The following is a 22,790-nucleotide window of genomic DNA, read 5'->3' on the forward strand; positions in this document are numbered from 1 at the left end:
CGAAGCATTCACTATTGCCCCACGTGTGCTAGAGGTTACCTCGCGATAATTTACGTGAAAACTACCGCAGCTTTGTGCTTACAGTGAGTGTAAGTTTCAGCTTTGTTAGGGCATCTTCGTTTTAGAAAAAAAAAAAAAAAAAAACTCTCACTTTCATGGCGTAATCATGCATGCTGTGAAAAAAAAAAAAAAAAAAAGATGTGAGCTGGCATAGACTTTTACCGCTGTCTTAAAATTGCCTGCCCAAGATTCTCTCTGAAACTTAAAAACTTGTTTACATCCCTATAAAATAACCGAGGAACGGTGACAAAGCAACAGTAAAGCTTGAGAAAATTTTAAAAATTCTTCGTATCGTGTCGCGTGTTTGAGCCTATAGTTAATGAACGAGAGCGCATCGAGTGCACAGATGCGCTACCAATGACACAGGACACTGAATTCGTACAGCCATTTGCGAGCCTGTAAAGCCCTACGTATAGGAGCCTTGCGCTGGAGTTTTGAATAGCGTGGCGCCGCCTTTTGGCGGCCAAAAAAAAAAAAAAACTTACTGGGTAGTACAACGGCAGCTCTGCCTATACTGCAGCGCGTATCTTACAGAGTTTATACGTTGATTCGTGCTTCTTTTTGCCGCTTTGTGGGCGTGAAAAGAGTCGTCATGTATCATGGACATCATTGTGAACCAGCAGTATAGCCTAAAAAAAAAAGAAGAAGAAGCGCTCCGGCTGCCTTCCGGCTAAATGTTCATAGCATGCGGCATTGATCTTGTCGTGTAGCATCTGTCCCGAAACATTGTAACCGCCAATATTTCCGCTTTCATCGTAGGGTGCCACGAACAATTTAACAATTTAATTGTTCGACACTACTGCTCTCTTTCATAGCCGCACGAAACGGGGCTACGGCGCGATTGGTAAGGTCGGTGATGAGGGTGCATGCACTGGTTCAAGAGAAACGCCGTTCGCTCTAAGCTGGCCGCTCCGCCGGCTCAGATCTGAACTATATAGACTACAGCAAGGTATGTACGCGTGTTTAATCGTTATCGCGAGAGGAACCGTCCGCTATGCTACTGCTTTCAACAGCTCTGCAAGTAAGAACGGCACGTGCGTACGTTAACCAACGAAAGGTGAGGACGACAAACTAGAGTTTACTTAAACGTTTGTTATCTCAATGAAAGCAGCCATTCACTTTGAAGATAGAACAGCACAGACGGCATTTGGAGCGTGTGTATAATTACTAAGCAACCGACAATAGAATTTCGGTCATGCACGGTATCTGTACAGAGACGTTTCAAGACACTATAAAGCTTCTGCTGAATACACATGTCGCTTTGGGCGATTATTCTGTAGATCTACCTTTACATACTCACGTTAGGGATATTATTAAGCAGCCTTATAATAACTCAATCCAGAATCCACCTTTTACTATTGTAGAAATTGAGGCTGTTATAACTTCAATGAATTTAACGTCTTCTGCTGCCCCTGATCTTATCTCTCTTCGTTTTGTCGTTTCCTTGTTTAATGCTCATCCCTTCTTCTTTTCCTCTATTTTTAAATCTTCTCTCTTTTTGGGTACCTTCCCTCAACCATGGAAAATAGGCAGAGTTATTTTTATTCCGAAACCCTACAGACCACCGGAACTCCCGAGTTCATACCGCCCGATTTGTATTAATTCTTTATATGGTAAAGTTCTCGAGCGCTTGCTTTATAGTCGACTGTACTACTTGTTATCAAAAAATAATTTGCTTCACAGGAATCAGTATGGTTTCACTCATGGCCGGAATTCTGTCCAGGCCCTTTATAAACTACCTCAATTATTACAGAATTGCGAACAACAGAAGCACCTTGTGGTTTTAATTTCTCTGGACTTTAAAGGTGCATTTGATAGTGTTTGGCACCCTTTAATTTTTTGTTTCCTAAGGCAGCACCGATGTCCAAAAAATATATATTTCCTTTTAGCTTCTTTCTCAGATGACCGGAATTTAACATATCTCCTTTTTGTTCTACTTCGGCTCCTTCTTTTCTTGGTAGTCCACAAAGTTCGCCTCTTTCCCCATTACTTTGTAACATTGTCATTTCATCATCATCATCATCATCATCATCATCATCATCATCATCATCATCCTGGCTATACCCACTGCAGGGCGAAGGCCTCTCCCATATTTCTCCAATTAAGCCGGTTCTGTGCTAACTGCATCAACTTGATCCCTGCGAACTTCTTAACCTCATCCGCCCACCTAACTTTCTGCCGCTCCCTGCTACGCTTTCCTTCCCTTGGAATCCAGTTCGTTACCCTAAGCGACCATCGGCTATCCTCGCTTTGCACCACATGTCCTGCTCATGCCCAATTCTTCTTAATTTCTGCTAGAAGGTCGGTAACTTGAGTTATTTCTCTGACCCACTCTGCACGCTTGTTATCACTTAATGTTACCCCTACCATTTTTGGTTCCATAGCCCTCTGGGTTGAGTAAAACCCTCTTGGTTCGCCCCCACGTTTCAGCCCCATAGGTTAGTACATGTAAGATGCAACTGTTGTATACTTTCCTCTTGAGCGATACATTTTTATTTATGACCTCCTAAATATATCTCTCCCTTCCCAATTCACATTCAGGCATGTGCCGACGACACCATTATCCTTGTACCTGGTGAGACAAGTCGCGAGTTATCTACAAGGGCAACCAGCGTCCTATCTTTAGTCCAGCAATGGTGCACCAAAACCGTGTTCAGTTAAACGCACAAAAATGTTCTTGTGCTTTATTTCTTAATGGAGTACCAGCATTCATCATCATCATCAGCCTGACTATGCCCACTGTATGGCGAAGGCCCCTCCCATATTTCTCCAGTTAACCCAGTTCTGTGCTAGCTGCATCCACTTGACCCCTGCGAACTTCGTAACCTCATCCGCCCACCTAACTTTATGACGCCCTCTGCTACGCTTTCCTTGCCTTGGAATCCAGTTTGTTACCCTAAGCGACCATCGGTTATCTTCTCTTCGCACTACATGTCCTGTCCATGTCCAATTCTTCTTCTTAATTTCCGCTAGAATGTCGGTAACTTGAGTTATTTCTCGGACCCACTCTGCACGCTTCCTATCTCTTAATGATACCCCTACCATTTTTCGTTCCATAGCCCTCTAGGTTGTCCTCAACTTAAGTAGAACCCTCTTGGTTAGCCTCCACGTGTCAGCCCCATATGTTTGTACAGGTAAGATGCAACTGTTGTATACTTTCCTCTTGAGTGATACCGGTAAGCTGCTAGTCATAATCTGCGAGTTCTACATGAAACTATGAGGTTGGAGGCTTAACAAACTCACCTTGAACAGCCAATTTCCACCACCTAATCATACTGTTAGCTTAGGTCACGGACAGCTACTGCCTGTTTTATACTTTCAAATGAACAAATACCCGAAGCGCAAAGTAACTTTGTAAGATTAAAAGCACGAGGAGACCTCTCTTGAAACTGCGTTCTGCACACAAAAAAATATACGACAAAAAATGTGCAGCGTCGCGAACTTCTCTTTCTCTACGCTCGCCAGATAGAGGCCTACTGGCCGAGCATCCTCCACGTGTAAAAATATTAATGGATTGAAATCAATTCGTTGGGGCGAGGCCAGCGCATTTTTTTCAATAGCATCACGTTTTATCCTGTCAGGTTCTCAGCTTAGCCACTCAAGAAAACCTTGAAAAAGCTATGACTCGGCTTTCGGTGGATATTAAATCGTGGATGTGTACTCTTTCACGCCGCCTCTTTTAAAACTCATTAATTGCATATTCGCATGATGATCCAAGGCAGTGTGTGTTATGTTTGGGATGTCTTCTCTCTAGCAGTGTTGACAAGCATCTAGTTAGCGGCAGTTCAACTAACGGTTTTACTCTTGGTTTCCTGAAGTGCTTTGAAGTGCTCCGCCGCAATGCATTCTTATAATAGATGGTGCACGCTTTACAGGCACAAAAAGAAAATATTTTAATGTTTTGTAGAGGTTAGGTGAGAGGTAATAAGCCGATAAATGAGTAAAACATATAACTAGCCCTCTCTTTTTACAAATCTAGCATTCTTAGTTTCTTAACAAAACTATAAAATGTTGTTCACGCTTTACAGATAACACTACATCATCATCAATATAATGAGTAGATGCCGATCTTTCAATGGCCCAATAAATGAATCAACCTTGCAAGCAGTCGCTGCATGCCAGCTCCTGCTCGTCGTGATTTGTAGCATGTTTCATGTAGCTTGATTTGTAGAGTGCCGAAAGCATTGTGTAAGCGTAAACCCACCATCCGTCTTGGATCTCACAGCCTTAAGTGCGAGCCAACTATCAAATTATTAGGGGTTGTTTTTGATTCGTACCTTACCTTTATTCCCCATGTAAATAACTTGCAAACTAAAACTTTGGCCTCTACCATTAAGCTCCTTAATTGGTTTAATTTACACTTTCGTGTTTCACCTTTTCATTTGCGTCAAATTTATCACAAAGTCATTCTCTCCTCGATTACATATGCTGCCCCTGCATGGTGGTATCACTATCCTCTTTCTCGACTAAGAGATCGTGTCCTATCACTACAACGAATACCACTCCTCTCTCTTACTGGCGCCTACCCAACCACTCGAAAAGCTGCACTTTGTATTTTTGCAAATGTTGTTCCATTTCCTATTCATCTAGACCAGTTATGTGCCGAGTTCAAGCTTGTTAAACTCCGGCAACCTATAGTATATGGCAACGTTATATAAAGCCCTTCTGAAACACAGCCATTGTTCAATCCCTCGACTGATCATCCCTCAATGGAGTTTAAATTTCATTTTATTAAAGTCACCTACCAGGAAGCCATGTTTTGTTCTTCTCAACGCGCACTGCATATCTATACTGATGGGTCGTTCACACTTCACTCCGCGGGCACAGCTTTTGTAGTGCTTAACTCAACCCAAAACATATTATTTGTTCATCGCCTTTCTTTGCAGCCACCTTCCAGTGCGTATGAAGCGGAACTTGTAGCCTTGAATTCTGCATATGCACTTACCAACCCTCTCACTACGCCTATTCATTTCTATACAGATTCTTTGCTTCTGCTTTTTGCCCTCTCTTTAGTAAATTTGTTCAACCCCACAATTCTTACCATTAAAAAAAAAACCTGTCGCACTTATCGTCTCTCGCTCCATTCATGTTATTCCATATCCGGGGCCACTCCGGCATTTATGGCAATGAGTTGGCTGACTAAGCAACTGGCAGCGCAGGCCAGTACGGCCGTTTACATCCATCTATCCTTTCAAGACGTTACGTCCTTTCACGCTTACATCGTTCTTCCCTTTTTTTTGGAGCACATATTGGGGCGAAAATAATGGCGGCACGGAATTATTTAATTGGATACCTGATACCCTCAATATACCATGCATTTGTCCGCATCGTAATGTGATTACAACTCTAATTGTAGGACGTGGCAGATTTCCTTTTTATTTTAAAAGAGTACGTCTACCCTCCTCTTCACTTTGTTCCTGTGGCAGGATGTATAATGACGTCCATCACTACTTCCAAGACTGCTCCCTTACTGCTCCTTTTGTTTCTCGCCTAAAGTATTATTGCTCATCAGATATTACAACGTCTCAATACCCGACGCTGCTTCGGAATCCTGTCGCTTGTGCAATTTTAATTCAAATGGTTCAACACATAAGCAGCACTATATCTGACTGTTGTCGCTGACATTCTTCTCTTAAGTGAACTATTTGCTTGCTATTTCGCATTCTTCAAATTATATGCCGCAGGGTTTATTTTTTTTTTTTTACATATCTCCTCTTAAAGGTTACCTATGTTGTTTGTTTTTTTTTTCTTTATTTATGTCCTAATCTATTTTATGTATATTTTTTTTTCAAAACATGCGTTCCAATTATGTACGTAATCATTTAGAATTGATTTCCGTTTCTTTTCTTTCTAATATTTTCCTTGAATTCATTGTTTTTCTTCTCAGGTATCCTTTATCTCTCTCTCTGTCTTTTTTTGCTGCCTTATAACTTGGGTGCATTTTTTACCTGTTTTCTGTTACACGTGCACGCTGCTGCTGCCAACAGTCCATTCTTGGCTTTACAAGCATCCGTGAATTTCCGTTAGGTCCTGTACTTGAGTCTGGGGATGAGGGACTCCTCGGAGTATCCTGCCGACCCCCAACCACACTCTGTACAAAGGAGGAAGATTGCTCTTCCTTTCAGCCTGTCTGATTAGGACACGCCCACTTGCTTGCATGGAAGCACCTATGGCTGTAGTGCGCAGGTCACTTATGTCTACTGGATCACGTTTATACGTGTCCATTGGTATTTCGTCGTGGCGTGCCCTTCGATGCCGCCAACTCTCCATCTTTACTTTTACAAGCACCAGCGGATGACCTGCTGATCCTGTGCTTGAGCCTGACGGTTGTGGAGGCGAGGGTCTCGTCGGAGCGTCCTGCATACCCCCTACCACGCTCTGCACAGGGGAGGGCTCCGTGCTCCTGTGTTGAACAGAGTGCTTAAGGCATCCCTTTCTTGTTTTTCTGGATGAGCCCGTGACTGCATGCACTCTTGCCTACAGAGCCAGGTCCGAATGGGCAGCATGCATACTGCTATCAACTGAGTGGAGTTGATTGATTGAATGTCCTTTATTGAATGGGAAGGCTCATGGCCATGGATGGGGATAAAGGGGAGTAGACATAATCTTCATTGTTTAGGTCGTCACTCGAATCACATTGCTCTAAACAGCCCACTAAGCGAGCCATACTTGGCAAATATCATCTGTGTGTTAGCATCAGTTTCTAGAAGGGAACGGTAGTTCAGGCGGTAGGGTTCGATCTCGGGGCGTCCAGTAGAAAAAGCAGGGCAATCCCAAAGTAAATGAGATATGCCGCCGCAGGTTAGAGTCGTGCAGAGGGGGCACGTAATCCTTTTCTCCGTATACTGACGCCAGCGGGTCATAATTTGTGGCGTGTAAGCCGCATGGGCGATGAGCTTATTCAAAAATACTTCTTGACTTCGGGTGAGGTGGGTTCTTCTCGTAAAAGGTGGGTCTAGTGTGGCCACCTGCATGCGATGCTGACTGAGGCTACGAAGACTGGTCCGAGTATAGTGCATAAGGGCAAGAGAAGGGGTGAGTTGCCCGCCCAAGGTCGAACAAGGATGAAGCAAGGGGGGTGGGGAAGTAAATGTGGACATTCCACCTGCCAAAGCAGCCGCGGCGTGTGCCGCCGCATTGCCCCCTGATTCGCCCGAGTGACCTGGGGTCCAGTGAATAATTGTTTTTCCTTATTCCTCTGTGATATACTTTTTTTTGCCTTTTCAGCTGCGGTTGTCACGCGAGTCAGGTATAGTTGTGCAGTAGTTTTTTTTTTTTAATTTTCCTCCATCGTTTCTCTTACCCGTGCATTTTGCTACGGTTAATATAATCTGGTTTAGTGACGGCCGTGTTTAGCATCAGACTAGATTTAATAGTTTTTTCTCTTAATGTTTTGTCTAGGTTTTACAATTATTTCACATCTCCTCCCTCTTCTCCGTGGTGTCTGCACTTTCTCATTTTTTTTTTGTTTGATTCTTCTGTTCCCTAATGTAGTTTTTTTTCCCTCTCTGTGAATTTGTGGATCAACGATTACAATGCCGTAGGGAGACTGCAATTCTCTATTGTTCATCCAACTTTTATTTCTTTGTTGGGGACTGTCCTGTTTAATATTCTACCTCAGTCTCCCTTTTTCCTTACGTTTTGAGTTTTATACGTCTGCTTCTCTCTCCGTACGTTATTTGTCATTTTGTATGACTTGTTTTTCTGCGGTTCCCTTTTTTTTTCTTGTTCTGGTTCCTGTTTTTGTTTCATTTGCAAGTCTGGATGCTACCTTCTGGTTTTTTTTTTTTTATTCTTCTTAAACCAGCGTGGACCACCTTGCGACATGGACCTCGTTATTTTGTTTTTCAATACCTTCTTTCGCTTTTTAAAAACTGTTTTTTTTTAATCCTCAAACTTCTGCTCCCTTTTATTTATTTTTAATTGGCTTTAAGCTTGGCAAAGCTGTTGCTTGTCCGGACTCCTTTTCCTTTTTTTTTGTTTTTTTTTTTCTCAGTTCGAGAGGACGAACAAAAGGGTAAAAATGGTCAAACACTCATCGGTCGTTGGGTAGCGCGATGTCACGAGACCACGTAGTAGGGAATAGGGTGCCAGCTCGGGTAGCTTTGAGGTGGGGATCGGGTATCCTTGTACATCCGGAGAGTCAAACCGAATAAACGACACGTATGCCTCCTGTGGTGAGGTAATTTCGTCGTAGCAGAGGCTATACTGCAATTTATTTTTGAAAGAAATTGATGTCAGGGTTTCAACAGCCTGCGAGAATGTTTTTTTAGCGAAAGCTACACAACGCATTTCGCCGGTGCCTGAAAGAGCGGCCACTCGGGCCTCTCTTTCATGTGGGGGGGTCACATTAGAATCAACCTGCCATGACATTTGAATTCACGTTAACCCTTTGTCACGCAGGCACGTTCATAATGGGAAAGGAAGTGGGTTTTGCATTGAACACCGGTGAAATTTAAAGATTGATTTATAGAAAGAGAAAAGCGCGGTAACTGTCTCACTTGTTTTCTGTGGGCACCTCAACCGCGCCGTAAGGGAAGGGGGGAAGGTGGGAGTGAAAGTGGAGAGAAAGAGGAGCCGTGGAGGGCTGCGGAGTTATTTCGACCACCTGGGGACCTTTAACGTGCGCTGACATCGCACAACACACGGACGCCTGCGTTTCGTTGGAGACGAAACGGAGTGGCGTCCGTGCACTGTGCGATGTCAGTGCACGTTAAAGAACCAACCGACCGACCGACCGACTGACCGACCGACCGACCGACCGACCGACCGACCTCTTCGTTTCATCATCATCATCATCATCATCATCATCATCATCATCATCATCATCATCATCATCATCATCATCATCATCATCATCATCATCATCAGCCTGATTATACCCACTGCAGGGCGAAGGCCTCTCCCACATTTCTCCACTTAACCCGGTTCTGTGCTAGCTGCATCCACTTGACCCCTGCGAACTTCTTAATTTCATCCGCCCACCTAACTTTCTGCCGCCCCCTGCTACGCTTTCCTTCCATTGGAATCCAGTTTGTTACCCTCAGCGACCATCGGTTATCCTCTCTTCGCACTACATGTCCTGCCCATGTCCATTTCTTCTTCTTAATTTCTACTAGAATGTCGGTAACTTGAGTTATTTCTCTGACCCACTCTGCACGCTTTCTATCTCTTATTGTTACCCCTACCATTTTTCGTCCCATAGCCCTCTGGGTTGTCCTCAACTTAAGTAGAACTCTCTTGGTTAGCCTCCACGTTTCAGCCCCATAGGTGAGTACAGACAAGATGCAACTGTTGTATACTTTCCTCTTGAGCGATACCGGTAAGCTGCTAGTCATAATCTGCGAGTGCTTTCCAAATGCGCTCCATCCCAATCGTATTCTTGTTGTTATTTCCTTTTCGTGGTCCGGATCTGCGGTTACTACCTGTCCTAAGTAGACATATTCGCCTACTACTCCCAGTATTTCGCTACCTAATGTAAACTGCTGTTCCTTCCCGAGGCTGTTGAACATTACCTTAGTCTTCTGCATGTTGATTTTCAAGCCTACCTTTCTACTTTTCCTGTCTAGGTCATCAATCATTACTTGCAGTTCATCCCCCGAGTTGCTTAGCAAGGCAATGTCATCAGCAAATCGCAGATTACTGAGGTATTCTCCATCTACCCTTATCGCTAACTGCTCCCATTCCAAGTCTCTGAATACTTCCTCTAAACAAGCTGTGAAAAGTACTGGGGAGATTGTGTGTCCTTGCCTAACACCTTTCTTTATGGGAATTTTGTTACTTTCTTTATGCAGAACTATGGTTGCTGTGCAGCCACTATATATATCTTCCAGCACTTTCACGTACGGCTCGTCTACCCCCGGATTTCGCAATGCCTGCATCACCGCCGAGGTTTCAACTGAGTCAAATGCTTTTTCGTATTCAATGAATGCTATGTATAGGGGCTGGTTATATTCCGAGCATTTTTCTATCACCTGATTGATGGTATGGACATGATCGATAGTAGAGTACCGTTTCCGAAACCCTGCTTGATCCTTTGCTTGATTGCAGTGTAAGGTTGTCCTGATTCTATTAGCAATTACCTTAGTAAATACCCTATACGTAACAGACAGTAAGCTGATTGGTCTGTAATTTTTAAGGTTCTTAGAGTCCCCTTTCTTGTGAATGAGGATAATTTTTGCATTCTTCCATGGTTCCGGTACCGTCGATGACACCAGGCACTGCGTATACAGGGTGGCCAGTTTTTCTAGCACGATATCCCTCCCGTCCTTCAGCAAATCTGTAGTTATCTGATCCTCTCCAGCCAATTTCCCCCTTTTCATAGTTTCTAGTGCTTTCTTGACCTCGTCCATCGTCAATGGTGGAACGTCTGACTGTTTTTCCCTACCGCCAATCTCATTACAGTCCTTACGGTCATTAGGTGCAGCGGTGGCGTAGCGGTATAACATCCGCCTCGCATGCAAGAGGACCGGGGTTCAAATCCCGGTGCCGCGCAATTCTCCACCGGATGAAAAAAAAAAAAAATCCGGGTGTCGATGGAATTGCATAAACAGGTTTGGGGTGCGACCTGATGCCGGTGAACACCTCCGGCAAAGCACTCCATCACCAGAACAGGAGTGGGCCACCCTGGTGCAGTAATTGGCCGCAACCTCCTATGATAAGCCCCATAAAACCCCGGCCCTCAGTCACCAGCGGCTGCGTAACAACTGACCACGGCGGCGGTCAGACCTGTGACGCAGCTGGGGGTGCTAAGAAAGCCTGGCTCCGCTGGACAGGCCGCCATTGGAAACTGACCCTGGCAACGTTTAATGCTAGAACCCTAGCTAGTGAAGCTAGCTTAGCAGTGCTGTTAGAGGAACTAGAGGGCATGAAATGGGATGTCATAGGGCTTAGTGAGGTTAGGAGGCCGAATGAGGCATATACTGTACTGAAGGATGGGCATGTACTGTGTTATCGAGGCTTACCAGAGAGGCGACAACTAGGAGTAGGTTTCCTTGTCAATAAGTATAAAGCGGGTAATATAGATGAATTCTATAGTATTAATGAGAGGGTTGCAGGCATCGTAATTAGGCTTAATAAGCGGTATAAACTGAAGGTTGTACAGGCCTATACACCTACATGTAGTTTTGATGACCAGGCAGTTGAAAGCTTCTATGAAGATGTAGAATCGGCAATGCGAAAAGACGCAGTATACTGTACTAATGGACGATTTCAATACCAAGGTAGGGAATAAATAGGCAGGTGACAAGGCAGTAGGTGACTATGGCATTGATTCTAGGAATAGCAGGGGGGAGTTACTAGTTGAGCTTGCAGAGCGCAATCACTTACGAATCATGAATACCTTCTTCAGCAAACGGAAGAACCGGAAATGGACACGGAAAAGTCCTAACGGAGAGACTAAAAATGAAATCGACTTCATAATGGGTTCAACCCCCGCCATTATGCAAGATGTAGAGGTAATCGTGAAAGTGCGATGCAGTGACCACAGGATGGTGAGGTCCCGAATTAGCCTAAATCTGAAGAAGGAACGCAACAGATTAGTAAGAAAGAAACCCATCAACGAATTAGCGGTGAGGGGGAGGTCAGAAGAGTTCAGGATCTCGCTACAGAATAGGTTTTCAGCTCTAGGCAAGGAACAATAATTTCAGAGATATCATTACTGAGTGCGCGGTAGAAGTAGGCGGTAGGATAGTTAGAGAGGATACCGGCAAGCTATCTAAGGAGACGAAAGATTTGATTAAGAAACGCCAAAGTATGAAAGCTTGCAATCCAACAGACCAGATCCAATTGGCCGAGATATCAAAGCTAATCAATAAGCGCAAGGTGGCCGATATAAGGAAGTATAACATGAAGAAAATTGAGCATGCTGTAAAGAACGGGGGAAGCCTTAAAGCGGTAAAGAAGAAATTGGGCATAGGCAAAAACCAGATGTATGCGATAAGGGACAAGGCGGGCAACGTCATCACTAATATGGAAAAGATAGTCAAAGTAGCCGAGGAGTTCTATACAGATCTCTTCGTTTCGCCTCCATCGAAATGCAGCCGCCGAGGTCGGGATCGGACCCGGGTACTTCGGCACAGTAGTCGGGCGTCTTACCATTGCACCACCCCGGCGGGCAGGTGAAATTTAATGCGTTCGAACAGAACGCTGGTCGTGTTGGATGCAACGCTCGGTCACCCGCAGACAAAGCTTTCGCTCCACATTCGGTTCAACCGCGTTGAATCCCTATATTTGCTTTTTTTTCGACGCGCTGCCATCTAATTCAAGTGACCCGTATAAAGGAGGATGGAGGTGTGAATACCCAGCGCTCTTGTGAAATGAATGAAATCACACGTTGCTTCTGTGATGGAGCCATAATAGAGGAACGCTTTTACTGGACACAAAAACACGCGTCATTGTACTCGACTTTCAGAAACATTTTCCTCTTAAAACGCATCACGCCAGCACACAGTAGAGTAATACCGTCATCTCAAATAGCTGCAGCAAAGCTATCATGAAAAATTATACTACTAGATCTGTACTCAACTGGATGTCAAGTATGCCACAAAAATACAAGTGGATATTCTATGTGAAGCAATATGTCTGCTAATGTTTACACGAAGACACTAAGCGAGCCCAAGGCTCTATAGCTTTTTTGTGTCTCCGTTTTAGGAAAGGGCTTCTTTCTATGAGATTCGTTCTTTGTTGATGTGCTGTGTAATCATGAATAACATGATAGATTAAAAAAATATTTTCATGTTAACAACATTATACAAAACATAAAAAGGCCACACTGCTGTCTAAATATCATCTGAAGCATTGTTATTTTAGGTTGAAGCTAACAGTCCTTGAAAGGAAATAAAGCATTGGGGAAAGTCGCCTATTTTACATTTTAGTGGGTCGTGCGAAATCTATTAAGAGAAGTAAATTTTTAATAAGGGACGCAGTTAAACATCTACAGTTAGGGAGTGATTTCCGGTTAGAATACTAGAACGGAATCAAATTTTTCTTCAATGGCGTAACATTTGTGAAAGTTGGCGTCGTTCCCTTTGCAGATATATCGCCACGCTTGGGTGAATTCTAATAGACTCACCCGTATTTTTTCTAATGTTCTGGTGGTGCTGATGAGGGTGGAAAGTTAGTTCTGTGCTGGCATTGCCGTAGATTGCAATGTCTTTAAAATTTGAGGAGAAGACGACCACATGTTGTTGACATCTGAACCCACGACCTCTTCATGTCACCTGCGGGAGACGTATTAGGCATGTTCTGCGGGGGCTGTTCTGCTTATAGTTTTTATTGTCATGATGACTGCGTCCAGATGAGGGTTATGATTGCTCTGCCAATAATAATTTTAAAACCCACTTCATATTTACGTTTGCGCAGGCACAAGCATACTTCAAGGAACTGAGTGACCCGAGTGTCATGCTGACACTGACTGGTTTTTCCAAGCTCGAGGTGAGAATTGAAATATATTTTTCTGTACATACACATAATGAACTCATCTCTTAACAGAATGAAGAAATTATTCACAAGGTTGAAGATGGGGAGAAGCAATTAGTTGATGCCGCAAAAACGCTAGAAGCACTAGAAAACGTCGTGAGATGGAATACATCGCTCCCAAGTGGTGTCGACGTAGTGTTTCTCATAACTGGGTAAGGCTGTTTCATTCCGATGAAACGAAGCGCTAGCCACAGAGTGCGATACATGTTTACCTAGAATAGCAGCTTGGGCATGTTGGTTATGCATCTTGAGGTAACAGCGCGGAACGTGGACGGGAGAACAAGATTAGAAGACGACACAAAGAGCGCTCTTTTGCTCCCGTCCACGTTCCGTGCTGTTACCTCAAGATACATGTTTGTAGCGGCTGGTAATAGAAGGTGCTCATTTGAATATGACTGCTTTTCTTCACCTGTGCGCGATCACCGGGTAGACAGTGCTCTAGTTATGTTGGTGTATTTTAGCGTTTCGTCCGCAGTTGCATCCTGATGCTCTTTAGCAGCGCGTTGCAGTTTTATTGTCACGGGAACCTGAAATCGCGCATGAGTTGCATAAACTTCACGTAATAACGCCCATCTCACGAGCGCATTCTCAGCGCTGAATACGGGAACGGGTAATAAATGAACGAAATCGACCTTCCTGTCATGTAAAATATTGCTCAAGAGAGAATTACTGTATAGAGAGCGTCTCTTGGGACACCAGCGTGACGAGAGAGCGAGGTGCCAGTTTTGTGAGCAAACAGGCAGTAATATTTTGCAAACTATTACAAGTAACGAACAGCAAAAAAAAAAAAAAGGCAAAAGAGGAACAAACCTCGGCGTCTTAATCACGTGTAAATGCCGTGGAGTTCAAGTGCATACTTTACGGGTGATATAAGTGAAGGCCATCGAGAACGAACATAGAATAGTGCTCGATCAAATGAGCGAAAAAAAAAAATGACACCATAGTTTCATTCGATTGAACTTGACAGGAATTTTGACTGCCTGATTAAGTGAATTCTTGGCAAACCTCTCCAAGTGTCATTCTCTCCCCTGTAGTTGTTGACTTCGTATTTCTTTTCGCTTCATGCTAAAGGGTGATGAAATTTTTTCTCTGGAGTCGCCTTCTAAAATAAATAGGCCCTTAAAGTGCCGCAGTATAAGAAAGTTAATAGCATGGAATGAGTGATTTCACTAGACACCACTGCGTGATATACCATTCTGCGTAGTATGATAACGAAACCCATGCTTTATTAGATCACGCTGTACACTGCGATGCGCCGCCGCCTATAAGAAGTTACATATTGAACAAAGGACGTGGCTGTTGTTTTGTTTGACCACTTTATACCCCTCACACGTACGTCCTACCATCAGCGAAGGGAAAATGCTCTTAGAAGATAACCGTAATATGACCTCGAGAAAGCATAAATATTAGCTCATGGACAGAAAATTTAGAAGGTCGTTAGCGCTGCCCGTTACAAAGAGGTGTTTTAATGCGAAAATGTTATACGTCTCATTGCGCGAACAGGGTATGTGGTTTCCGTTGCCAAGCGAGGGCAAGCAGAATGGATTATGGTCATTAAGCGGCTATATGGCGCAGGCATCAAACCGAGCGTTCATGGTACATTTTAGCACGGCGTGCATCCAGACCCATCCACTACCTAATTAAACTCAACTTTAGAGGATAATATACATTGTTATCCGTCTATATATACTCGCCACTGGCCGTATTCTATGTGGCTCTAGCTTTTCCGACCACCCGTTTTTTTTTTTTTTTTTTTTTTTTCAGCGGTCCGTGCAGAGTCATACATTTCCTGGGTCCATATATGGTATATGTGCTATTAAAGTTAGACGCTTGCTCCCAAAAGGGATTCGGACCAACAACTTGTGTACCTATGTCGTAAGCTTTCATAACCGAGACTTCGGTTAATACAAGTCCTAACGGCTGCGTGAAGCAAGGCAGACTACGTGGATTATGCAAGCACACACACCGAATAGGTTAATATCACAAAAAACTTTATTACATGTTTAAAATGCCACTCGAAAGCGTTTAACCGTCGGAACTATAAATAAGTTATTAGCATTCCTTCACGTTAGCAGTCTGAATTAAGCGTCTTTGCCTAAATTTTTGTTGTTACTAAACTTGAAATGAAAAGCGCTATAATCCCAGATTGAATAACCAAGATAATGTCATCTGTAGCGGGTGTTGTGCTATGCGGGATTGGGATTGAGGTTTAAGGCGAGAACTTTTTTTTACTCATGGGTGGTCGGTTTGGGACGTTAAATCCTAGAAACGAAATCGGGTAACTCAGGTTCTAGCTCTGTGTAGATGCTTAAAAAACAAAGCAAGACGAAGATAAGCTTGACCGCCGCGCTTTTGCGGTCCCCTTCACACAAGCAAAGAAGGCTTCTGCATGGGCTCCTTTTCATAGGCTAGGCCACCAGATTTACAAGAGCAGAGAAGGGCAGATAAAAATTGCAGTACGGTTACTGTAAAATATCGTAAAATATCTATTGCGTTCTTATGCACAAAGAAAAAACTTAGTCGCATTTCTGGGTGTGTATGACGACGTTAATATTATTTTGCAAATAATGTTCTTTTAATAAGTAGTTTAAATATTTACTTGCAACCATGCCGGTGTCCTTTCCCGCTCACCGTTCTAGTCCAGGTACGCAAATATTCTTATTTATGGCAACTACATTTTCTATTAAGAGTAATGTAATCTAACGCAGGATGGCGACGCTAACGAAAGAAGAACCGTTCACCAAAACCTGGCAAGGTAAGCTTAATAAAGGAGTTGAAGAGGCTTAAAAGGCAGTAGAAAGACAGCTTTTATTCACACTCTAAACGTTAAATTTTTGTTGTTTACTGCGAGAGACGCTAATGGACTTCGGGATTCCATTTTTGTGGTCCTAGTCCGGTTATCTGTTTACTTGTAGTGCTTTGCTTTTTTTTACTCTTCTGGTCGGAGTAGAAACAAAGCTTAGTCTTTAGTGGTGCTTTTTTCATGTTGGGGCAATGCAGCAAGTCGTCGATTACACTTCGTAGATTTCTTGATCAACATTCACGCAAATATTCAATTTTGAGAGGAAGAAGGATGTTTACTATAAAATATGTGGATTGTTCCCTGATAAAAGTACAAAAAGAAGGATACATCTGGGGGAAATTGTGGTTTGAGTTTAACCGTGTACGCCACAAATCAAGTTACTCTTTGCTCACTACTTAGTTGCAGCATAGCGGCGGCTAATAAATTGCTTTCTTCGATGACGGCACCTTTTAACACTGCGCCACGCGGCTTTGTGCAATCGGCGCAATAACATGATATTTATGGCTGTCCGCATATCCTTCAAATTGAATCTACCAACGCACAGCATCAACCGAGGAACAACGAATTTGATGCCGAGAAATACTAAAAAGCGTTTTTATAAAAAACGAATGGGGTCAAGACAAGGTTGTCTAAACCAGCGTAGAGGACAGTAATTGCTCACTTCCTAGCGAGATACATTACTGAAAACTCACCGAATAAAGAGTGGTACAGGCATGAAAATATAAAGGAAAGAGAAGGGAAATGTAATATTGGCCTATGTGTTTCGATAACATGATTTGTTTTAGTTCACCTCTTTCGCTCTAAACTTGTTATTCTTTTCTTCAGGACTTTCAGCTCCGAAGACGATTTGTTTTTGGGGTAAAACTCACTTCGGAAATTCGGCTGGTATAGCTCATGACGACGGCGAAAACTTCAATGGAGCAACCATCATAGCCCTTCAACTCGCTCTGCTGTATGTAGCAACTTTTCATAGCATTGAACGCTTATTTATTAAAAAAATTAGAACTACTGCATGAACTTTCAAACTTCTTTAACAGAAGGCTAAAATGTGCAGTAACGCAATCACTCGAACTGGCTTTGTAAGTTACAGTCTTAATTCGGAGTAAAATCAAGATTGAATACAGTTTCAACAATGTAGAAAATATGGTGATATAAAATTGCAGCTGAAAGAAATATAAACTGCATGTCATTTGCCTCAGTTAGCAGGTGGCAATTGCAGAGTATAAAATCGTCCTCTCCACTGTAAGCGTGGGAAGGGAAACGCCCGAATGCGGCTGTCATGGAAGAAACTGGAAACGTGTCTACCTTGGACGGTGGAGGCTCTGACATGAGCTGAGGAGTGTGCAACCTTAGGGTACTTGCCGCAGAGAAAATTAGGCGGATGGCTAGAGTAGAATGTTGACGTATGTGGCGTTCAGTGAGGCGGGAAATGAAAAAGACGCAATTATTAGGTGTTAGGCCTGCCAAGAAGTACATATGCGTGGGGAGTCCCGGAGCGCATAGAGGGGGCTGTTGTGCCAATGAGGTGCCTGACGCGTAATGTTAAGCCCGCATTCAGCTGTCTTCGTCCTTTTGGGCGTGCCGAAGCAGTGGATCTACAGGGGTCCCCACCAAGCGCGAACAAGGATTTAATTCGCGCAAACTGAGATAAGGTTAAGGAAGTAGAGTACATAACGCGAAAAAGAGGATCTAGGCTGGTTTAGTGAGTCCATGCAAGGCTTTCAGGCACGAGGCAAGCTCAGGAGGGCGAGCCTAGCTTCTCAGTAAACGGCAATAAATTCCAGAATAGTTGATGGTAAACGGAGTGACAAAGCGGGAACATCGCCTTGAAGAAGCCGGTTCCAATGGCTTGATATAGGGGTTTCGGATTAGGGTCGCGAGAGATGCGACGCAGTCTTGTAGACAGATTCTAAGCCAACGTCAAGGTGTGCGGCGGATATGATGTGAAGCGACCAGTAGACGGCGGCGAGGTCTAATACAGCACTGGCGGAATGGAGGTGAACGCAGGTGGCGGAGTGGCGGCAAGGTAGATGAACACATGTATGAGTTTGGTGCGGAGCCGGCGACGCAAAAGCCATATCGCAAGTCGCCGGATTGTTCAATACCGCTAATCCCTTAGGTGTCGAGCGCCGAGCTGTCGCGGGCAACAGGTTCAGAGCTGGGGTTAGAAACTGAAGAGTGTCAGCATGATTGAGGAGGACAGCAAAAAATGAGGCTAAATGCGACGCACGTGGGTGTTTCGATATTTCGTGAAACATTCTCCTCGGTCACTTTGTCGCGTGTCACATGGGCGCGGCGCAATTTCAGTAACAAGTGCTGGTCATATAAGCAATGCTGTGGCGTGGTTGTGCGGCCGGCGGCAAGAATCAGGGCAAGGCTCAACAGTGTCTTGAACGAAGGTTCTGACGAATTAGGCAATGGAATCGACTTATGTCGGCTAGTCAAGGAGGGGCGTGATGAGATGGGAATCTGGAAAATTAATACTTCAAGCGGTGATGTGGCTGGAATACTCGACGGATTTTATCAGGAAGATTCGGACCAAGCCGCTGCTGGAGAAGAGCTGTAAGCTGCACTACAATTCATAAATTGACTATTTGGTTATCACAAGACTATTTCCTTTAAAATTTATGGGCCGCGGCTTGCTGTTCGTTTGAGGGTGCTGTTGAATGTTGATTTGGAATATTTGTTTAGATCATAGCCAGAGCTACACTTGCATGCTTTCAGAGATATATACGAAGCACAAGCATAACGCCAGTTAAAAAGACCCGGCGTTAGTATGACATAGTAACTTCGTATGCATTGGTGAATTCAAAAACAACAAATAAACTAAGTAAAATATTTTGCGACCCACATTGCTTTTCCTCGTAGTCTCAGGTACTGCAGCTGCTGCCAGTAGAAATGAAATGAACAGAGAGGGCAGAAAAAGGGTGGCGGAATCGAGTAACAAGGAGAATTGACAGCGGTAAGGGTGCCTAAATAGTTGTACAAAATATAAAAGTATTCGTTTTTGCTCGCATAGGCCATTTACAATAAGCGTTGGTGAAAAGTGTGACGACATATATGCACAAGCGTTTTATAATGTGCAAAGTTCTCATTCCGCCATGCTACTGTCCCGATTCAAGATGTTTTCATGCGTAGCGCAGATATTTTTATGCCACAGAGGTAAAGGCCCTGCTCAACGGAAAATCTGGCCTATATTTTCTTGGCTTTGAAATTTCCGGTATTTTCAGCGAAAAATGCCGAGTATGCTTGGGACAGATGGTAGATGGCAGGTGCCATGGCCAGGCACCTGCCCCAACCACGGGCTGCGCACCATCCTCAGACTAAATGACATGGCTAATTTGGCGGAAGCTAACAATCTCTGGAAGCTATTTGAGATGGGAGAGTGAGATAGGAATCGAAGCCTTCGGGACCCTTAGATTCCAAGTCAGACACTCTTCCCTTAAGATGTGCTGGCAGGGTCCTAACGCTTAGTTAAATTGCGGGTTTATGGTTATGTCAGTTGGCTATAACATATGTGGATTAGCGAGATAATGGAGGCACGTATTAATATATTTGGGATTAGGTGAGTAGCAAATAGCACGTTCTCGAAAGAAGATCACAAAGGGAACCGTACACGTAATCCATTCAAGGTGTCGCGTAATAACTAAACGGAGGAGCTAAAGTGCGCCAAAAGTTTTCGCACTGCGTTTTCGCCTGCAGATTGGGAGCGAGTAAAGATTCACACAGCAGCAGACGATGCCCATCAGCTGACGGATACCTTACGTCATCAAGAATGGGAGGAAAACATCCGTACCTTTCTGAGTGCAGCAGAAGGTCGCTTCAAAATTTCTACCGAAGAAACTCGTAAGTATGCGACTGTTCTCGCTGTTCTCAGAAACAGATTTTTTTTATTCAAAATTAACACCTGAGCTAAATTTACTTCGCTGCTGAATCAGGTGAAAAATGAAGTGAAAAGAAGGCACAAATTCTTGAGGCACCTAAGACACCGTAAGTGCGATAAAAGCCTTGTGGCTGATTCGACTGTAGTGTTCATTTGCCACAACCTCACCGATCACACAGTGCTTCAATGCCAGATTCGAGGTGAGGAGCTCCACTCGACGGCGATGGGGCGCGCTCGTGGCGGCGCTTGGCTTTCATAGCGGACGGCAGATGGCGTGCGCCACTAGCCCTTTGACCGGGTTGAAGGCGTCATCGGTGCGCCATTACGTTGCCGTGGAGACGGAAGGAATGCTAAACAAGGAGCATTAATTTATCTTCATTACGGCAGAGAGGGAGAGGTGGTGAAGGGTGTCAGTTTCTGGCCCTACGGGGCTGGGACGGTAGGTCTACGCCGCCTGCGGCTGGGGCTAGTTAGCCACCGAATTTTATGTGTTGTAGGCCGTCATTGCACCCGCCACCGCGTCGGTGGGGGACCACGGCTGTTGTTGCGGCGCTCGTCTTTCTCTCCCTCTTCTTTTTCCTTTCTTCTCTATTTTCTCTTCTGTCCGCACAAGGTAGCGGAATGTGCCCCGCTGGTGTAGTGCAGTGGTAAGACGCCCGACTACTGTGCCGGAGTAACCGGGTTCGAACCCAACCTCGGCGGCTGCGTCTCGATGGAGGCGAAACGAAGAGGCGTCTGTATGCTGTGCGATGTCAGCGCACGTTAAAGATCCCCAGTTGGTCGAAATTACTCCGTAGCCCTCCACTACGGCTCCTCTTTCTCTCTTTCCACTTTTACTCCCACCTTCCTCCCTTCCTTTACGGCGCGGTTGAGGTGTCCACAGAAAACAAGTGAGGCAGTTACCACGCCCTTTTCTTCCTATAAATCAATCAGGCAGCGGAGGTTCCCGCCGGTGTGGTGCAGTGGTAAGACGCTCGAAAACTGTGCCGGAGTACCCGGGCTCGAACCCGACCTTGGCGGCTGCGTTTCGATGGAAGCGAAATGAAGAGGCGTCCGTGTGCTGTACGATTTAAGCGTTGTTGTTGTGGCTGCAGGAAGAAGGAAAAGAAAATGCACGGGCCTGCTACTGGCTCTGTAGCTGAGCCTCCTCCTCTGCCTCGTGCAGACAGAAGAGAAAATAGAGAAGAAAAAAAAAAGGAAGAGGGAGAGAAAGACGCGCGCCGCAACAGCCGTCGTCCACCACTGCGGGTGCAATGACGGCCTATAACAGATAAAAATTCGGTGGCAGGCAAGACTTCGTCGCAAGCGGCGGTGACCTACCTGCCCCAGCCCTATCAGGGGGGTCAATACTTTGTCGCACGTTAAAGATCCTCAGGTGGTTGCATTTACTCTGTAGCCCTCCACTACGGCTCTAGCTGTTTCTCTCTTTACACTTTCACCGTATTGACTTTCACTCCAACCTTCTCTTCCCTTACGACATGGTTCAGGTGTCCACAGTAGTAAGTGTGACAGATACTGCGCCTTTCACTTTCTCTGAACCACTCATTTTATTATTATTAATGTCACTGTGGGCTAGTTATTGACCTTCAAGGAAACGCAAGACAAAGTGTGGCTTATAATTATTCTGTTCATTCCTTTTCCCAAAACAGCCGACAACCGACAGTTTGAAGTGCAATACCCCGTCGCGGTAGTGCGATGTTTAAGGTGCCCGACTACTGTGCCGGAGCAGCCGGGTTCTATCCCGTCCACCGGCGGCTGCGTTTCTATAGAGGCGAACCGGAGAGGCGTCCGTGTGCTGTGCGATGCAAGTGCTGTTGTGGCTGTAGGAAGGAACAGAAAATCTGTAGCTGAGCTATAGTGCCCAATATTCTAGAGCACTATAGCTGAGCCACCTCTGCTGCCTCGTGCGGACAGAAGAGCGTAGATTGATTGATTTGAAGGAGGGGAAAGGTGCGGTAACTGTCTCACTTGGTTTCTGTGAACACCTCAACCGCGTCGTAAGGGAAGGGAGAAAGGTGGGAGTGAAGGTGGAAAGAGAGAAAGAGGAGCCGTAGTGGAGGGCTACGGAGTAATTTCGACCACCTGGGGATTTTTAACGTGCGCTGACATCGCACAGCACACGGATGCCTCTTCGTTTCGCCCCCATCGAAATGCAGCCGTCGAGGTCGGGTTCGAACCCGGGTACTCCGGCACAGTAGTCGGGCGTCTTACCACTGCACCACCCCGGCAGGGCCTGCGGACAGAAGAGCCCCGCCGGGGTGGTGCAATGGTAAGACACCCGACTACTGTCCGGAGTGCCCGGGCTCGAACCCGACCTCGGCGGCTGCGTTTCGATGGGTGCGGATAGATTGATTGGTTTATAGGAAGGGAAAGGCGCGGTAACTGTCTCACTTGTTTTCTGTGGACACCTCAACCGCGCCGTCTGGGAAGGAGGAAGGTGGGAGTGAAAGTGGAAAGAGAGAAAGAGGAGCCGTGGTGGAGGGCTACGGCGTAATTTCGACCACCTGGGGATCTTTAACGTGCGCTGACATCGCACAACACACGGACGCCTCTTCGTTTCGCCTC

At 45.0% G+C, this 22,790-nt stretch overlaps 1 protein-coding gene across 1 annotated transcript in view; it reads left to right on the top strand.

Annotated features, from left to right (window-relative positions):
* Positions 1 to 22,790, top strand: part of LOC146185274 (uncharacterized) — a 43,273-nt gene that overhangs the window by 16,278 nt on the left and 4,205 nt on the right. The window contains exons 6-10 of the mRNA XM_084607788.1: positions 13,423 to 13,494; positions 13,552 to 13,691; positions 16,248 to 16,294; positions 17,168 to 17,294; positions 20,045 to 20,188. Of these exons, the coding sequence (XP_084463914.1) occupies positions 13,423 to 13,494; positions 13,552 to 13,691; positions 16,248 to 16,294; positions 17,168 to 17,294; positions 20,045 to 20,188 (530 nt within the window). The remainder of the gene's footprint in view (positions 1 to 13,422; positions 13,495 to 13,551; positions 13,692 to 16,247; positions 16,295 to 17,167; positions 17,295 to 20,044; positions 20,189 to 22,790) is intronic.

This window comes from Amblyomma maculatum, chromosome 6 (genome assembly GCF_055883805.1).
Source record: "Amblyomma maculatum isolate TAMU_Amacu chromosome 6, ASM5588380v1, whole genome shotgun sequence".
Classification (NCBI taxonomy): domain Eukaryota; kingdom Metazoa; phylum Arthropoda; class Arachnida; order Ixodida; family Ixodidae; genus Amblyomma; species Amblyomma maculatum.